This window comes from Falco punctatus, assembly GCF_963210335.1.
Source record: "Falco punctatus genome assembly, chromosome: 4".
In the NCBI taxonomy this organism is placed as follows: domain Eukaryota; kingdom Metazoa; phylum Chordata; class Aves; order Falconiformes; family Falconidae; genus Falco; species Falco punctatus.
In genome coordinates this window covers 27,974,479-27,978,713 of record NC_137583.1, presented here as the reverse complement: position 1 = coordinate 27,978,713, position 4,235 = coordinate 27,974,479, and the positions used below count along the sequence as shown (strand labels likewise).

Genomic DNA, 4,235 nt, shown 5'->3' with positions numbered 1-4,235 from the left:
TTAAAACCATGCAGCAAAGATTTGTTTAACACCACGGTCTCTCTAACTCCTCTAAAATATGCTGTCCTCTTCCCCTCTGGCCCTTACTGAAGCTTGATACAGAAAATAAAATCTGGAAGTGGAAGAGTTGTCATCTTGTTCTAAATGCAAAAACCCAGGTTGCTTCACTGAAAACTGTGGAAAGGTTTGTTTCTACAGTGCATAAGCTATTTTAATTAGTTGCATGAACTCTAAAGGACTATGTGGGATTATAAAGAAAACTGCTGTTGCTTTTGTGGAGGGAAGCACATGGCACAGAGAAACACATGTACATTTTACTGGAACATTTCCATATTCCCTTCCTTTTAAGAAGGTGCAATAATTTCAATTTCCCGTTTCTACCACAAAAAACATTAGTAAAAAGAACTGAGTTTGCAATGATGTTTTAAACACAGGAAAACTGCTACAACTATAAACTTACCTGTTCTGAAGTATATAAAGAGTGTACAAAAGGCTGTTACAAAAAATATTTTTTTTTACAGGTCTTACTTTGAGATATTCTGATATTACTCAAAAAATGCTAAATATTATCCAATGACATTAATTTACACAATACTTCAACCTGTTTGCTTACTGAAAGGATTACACTCAGGTAGTTATTCCAAAGCATCAAGGGGTTGTGTTTCTTTTGGAATAATAGTCCCCACTGACATTTTCTCAGTTTAGTCAGATACTCATTTCCCGTTGCCACAAAAAGCCCCAATGTGCTTAACTTCTCTGTGAGCCTCTGAATATCTCACACCCAAGTTCAATACTTATGAATCCCTTCTGTAACAGGCACCAGAGCAGAGTTCTGCATGTCGCTCGGGCTCACATCATAGCCCAACTTCTTCATGTCTTTGGTCACTACATTGAAGGAAATGGTCACAAAGCCTTGAGATCGCACCCTCGTTACTAGAAGAAGGAAGACGTGAATAAAACCGGTTAAGAGATGTTTTTGAATAGTTGTTGAACTCCTTATACATCCAGGTAGGACTTTTCTCAGCAGGAACAACTTGTCTTTTTTATCAGCAGAAGATGGGTGGCCAAGCTGTGGCCTGCTGTCATGCAAGGGTTGCAGTCAGGAGCTCCCAGGGACTTACCTTCTCTTCCTTCTCCCTGTGCTACCACTTTGGGGTCAGTAAATTCTGGACGTCTCCCTGTGAACCAGCTTGGAGAAGAAAATAGAAAATAATTAATTGGATACATTCGCTAGTGTTTGGATTTGATACAGTTCATGATATGCATATTAAAAAAGCAAAGGGAAGGTTTAATGAAACTCCCAGCTTTTGTTTGCAGTAGAGGGTTTTGAAGACTGACTCACTTTATTGCCGATCTACTTTGATCAAAGATAAGTTTGTCTCTCTAAGGAGAAAAATATTAAACCAATTTCACACACATTATGTTAAATTCAAGTTATTTCTGGGCTAGACAGAATCTTTTTTATGGCAAAGAAGTCTGAAACTAATTCAGCTCCTGATTACCCAGAGTGACGGAGAGGCTTGGATACTCTCGATACATCAGAGGCACACGTAATACAAAAATGAGTATTACAATATATATCTGTATACAATACAGATCAGAGTGTAGATCTACAAAAAGGGCATCGTAAAGGGAAGTAAATCAGTGGAATCCTGACCATCAGGCACAGACTCCCATGCTGCCTCTGACCCGAAGTGCTCAAGTACCACAGGACCAACTCTGCAAGGGCAGGCTCTGCTGGTACTGGCAATCCACCACCGAACAATCAGCTCACAGGTCATTCAGACTGTACTCAATACAATGGAAGGAAAAAAACTTAATACACTCAGTTGCTGTGTATAGACTGCTACTTTGGAAGGTGTGTAAACAAGACAAAGGCTGCAGAAAATGCATTCCAGATGGAAGAAAAGGTAGAACTGGGAATTGTTTTTCCATGTTGCCTCTGCTTTCCAGGTTGCTCTTAATGTGGCTGTCTTTCAAGAAAAGCCCCCAGCTACAGTAAGATTTAGGGATGGACTGCAGCATGCCTCCTTAGAGTCCAGTGGCAACTAAAGTGCTCAGTAAAATGAGTTTTAAGTAGTGCCTCTGCAAGTCACATCACTGACATGAATTGACCCGTGGAACATAGAGCTACCACTCAGTAAGGAACTCATGTACCAGTCTGCTCTGCTGAAATCAGTGTTCAAATGTGAGGATGAAGAAAAGATGAGTTAGCATTACTGCAAGCAGGTAGTTAGCATGTTTTAAGAAAGCTCTTCAGAAGACCTAGACACCTAAAAATGTGATTTTACTTACAAAACTCAAAACTATCTGGTTATGATACAAAGTATTCACATGTATGCACCAGTGAGTAGCTGCATATACCTTTGTGACTAAGAGCAAAAGGACTTAAAAAAAAAAAAGAAAAGAAAAAGTCTTTTAATTATTACCTTGTAAACTTCTGCAGCCTAGAGGTGGACTCTGGAACAAACATAGCAATGGTTCTTGTATGCCTAAACCAAACACAAGACGCGCAAAACTTAAGAAACTAGCCAAACAGCACTGGCAAGATTTCCTGTGTTTATAAAGGTACCAGAATTTCAGACACATCAGATCACTGAAGTTCTTCATTATAGCACCTTCCCTTCCACAAAGAAAGGGTTTGTTTGCATAGGAAAAGAGTATTTTCCTTCATTTCCAGTGGTAGGAATGAAAGCTTAGCATGTGCTGAGACAGATGAGGAGAGGTAACATACTGCGCTTCATACTTGAGCTTTCTACATGCCAGTTTTGACTTTACAGTTGTCTACAGGATTACCAAAAATTATTTGATAACCAGGGGCAGCTGCTAGAAAATCCATGCTTTTGTACCAGATGGAGAATACACGATAAGGAGATAGGGGAACATTTTTGTTTCTGAAACAACATAGTGACTAGAAAAAACCCCCTCTGTTTCTGTCCTGAAAGACAGGTTGTCACCTTACCTTCCAGGTGTGATGGGAACATGAACAGCTCCATAACCTCTGACCACATCGTTTCCAAAAAAGTCAGGTCCATAGACGCTCACTATGATCTGTGGCCCTGCAAACGAAGCGTCTGTGAGAGGGGTGCCTGGTCTGCGAGCTGCATCCCACCACCCCCAGCACTCACAGCCGGACGGGTTGGTGCTCTTGAAGGTAATGTCGATGGGGAAGTTCCAGACGAGTGTGGTGGGCGCGACGTCGCTTTTGGAGGTGATCTGGGAGATACCCTCCTCCAGGCCCTGCGGGGAGAATATGGCATAAGCGGGGTCTGGCACAAAGTCCGTTACACACATGCCACGCTGCCAGCGGGCCTGGCAGGCAGGCTGGGTTTCAGGGCCGCACAGTGGCGCCTTACCGCAGTGGGAACCCAGTCCTGGCCATAGACGAAGCAGAACTTGCAGTACAGGTCGTCAAATCCGGGGAACTGCCGGGGAGAGAGGCTGTGCTGGTGGGGGGATGCTGGGGCTGAGGGCCAGCCCCAGTCGGGGGGCTGAGGGTGGCCTGCACCGCCGTGACTGCGGGTCAGGGCTGAGGGGGGGCCCCGAGTCAGCGGGCTGAGGCCGGGGGCTGATGGGGGGACCCCCGGGTCAGGGGGCTGAGGCCGGGGGCTGTGTGGCGGGGCCCCGGCTCAGGGGGCTGAGGGCGCAGAGGCCGGGCCCGGCGGCCACCCGGGCGGAGGCAGCGCTGCCTGGCGCCCGAGGCCCGGCCGCCTCACCGGGCCGCACTGCTGAGGCCGCGGCCGGGCTGTGTGGCGGGGCCCCGCGCTCCCCCTCCCCGCCCTGCGGCCGCGGTGCGCTCACCTGCCCGCTCTCGATCTGCCCGGTGACCGCCAGCAGGAACACGCTGGGGCTGCCGGCGGCCGCCATGACGCGGCCCGCCCCGGGGCCAGCGGCCGCGCTCCCGCCGTTGCCATGGCCACGGACGGCGCGGCGGCGGGGACAGCCTTCCTCGGCGGGCGGCGCTTCGCGGAGCTGCCGCTCGGAGGCCGGCCCCGCTCCCCAGCCCCGAAACGCGGGGAGACCCCGCCCCGGGGCAGCCCCCGCCCAGGGACCCGCCCGGCGCCCCCCGCCGCTCCCCTCGGCGCGGCCCGGCCCGGGCGGCCCCTCATGGGCCTCAGGCCCCTCACGCCACCTCGTAGCTTGAACTGTCCGGATTTATTTTTATCGTTATTATTTTCACATGAGCTCAGCCCCCGCGAGCTCGCTGCGAAGCGCAGCCCGGGGACGGCGACTGC

At 49.0% G+C, this 4,235-nt stretch overlaps 1 protein-coding gene across 1 annotated transcript; it reads right to left on the bottom strand.

Annotated features, from left to right (window-relative positions):
• Positions 1 to 494: 494 nt before the first annotated feature.
• Positions 495 to 4,002, bottom strand: B9D1 (B9 domain containing 1). The gene is given in 8 exon segments (XM_080386618.1): positions 495 to 933; positions 1,122 to 1,189; positions 2,430 to 2,492; positions 2,963 to 3,059; positions 3,129 to 3,240; positions 3,357 to 3,425; positions 3,802 to 3,869; positions 3,872 to 4,002. Coding segments are annotated over 8 exon segments (666 nt in total). The 5' UTR covers positions 3,915 to 4,002; the 3' UTR covers positions 495 to 787.
• Positions 4,003 to 4,235: the final 233 nt, after the last annotated feature.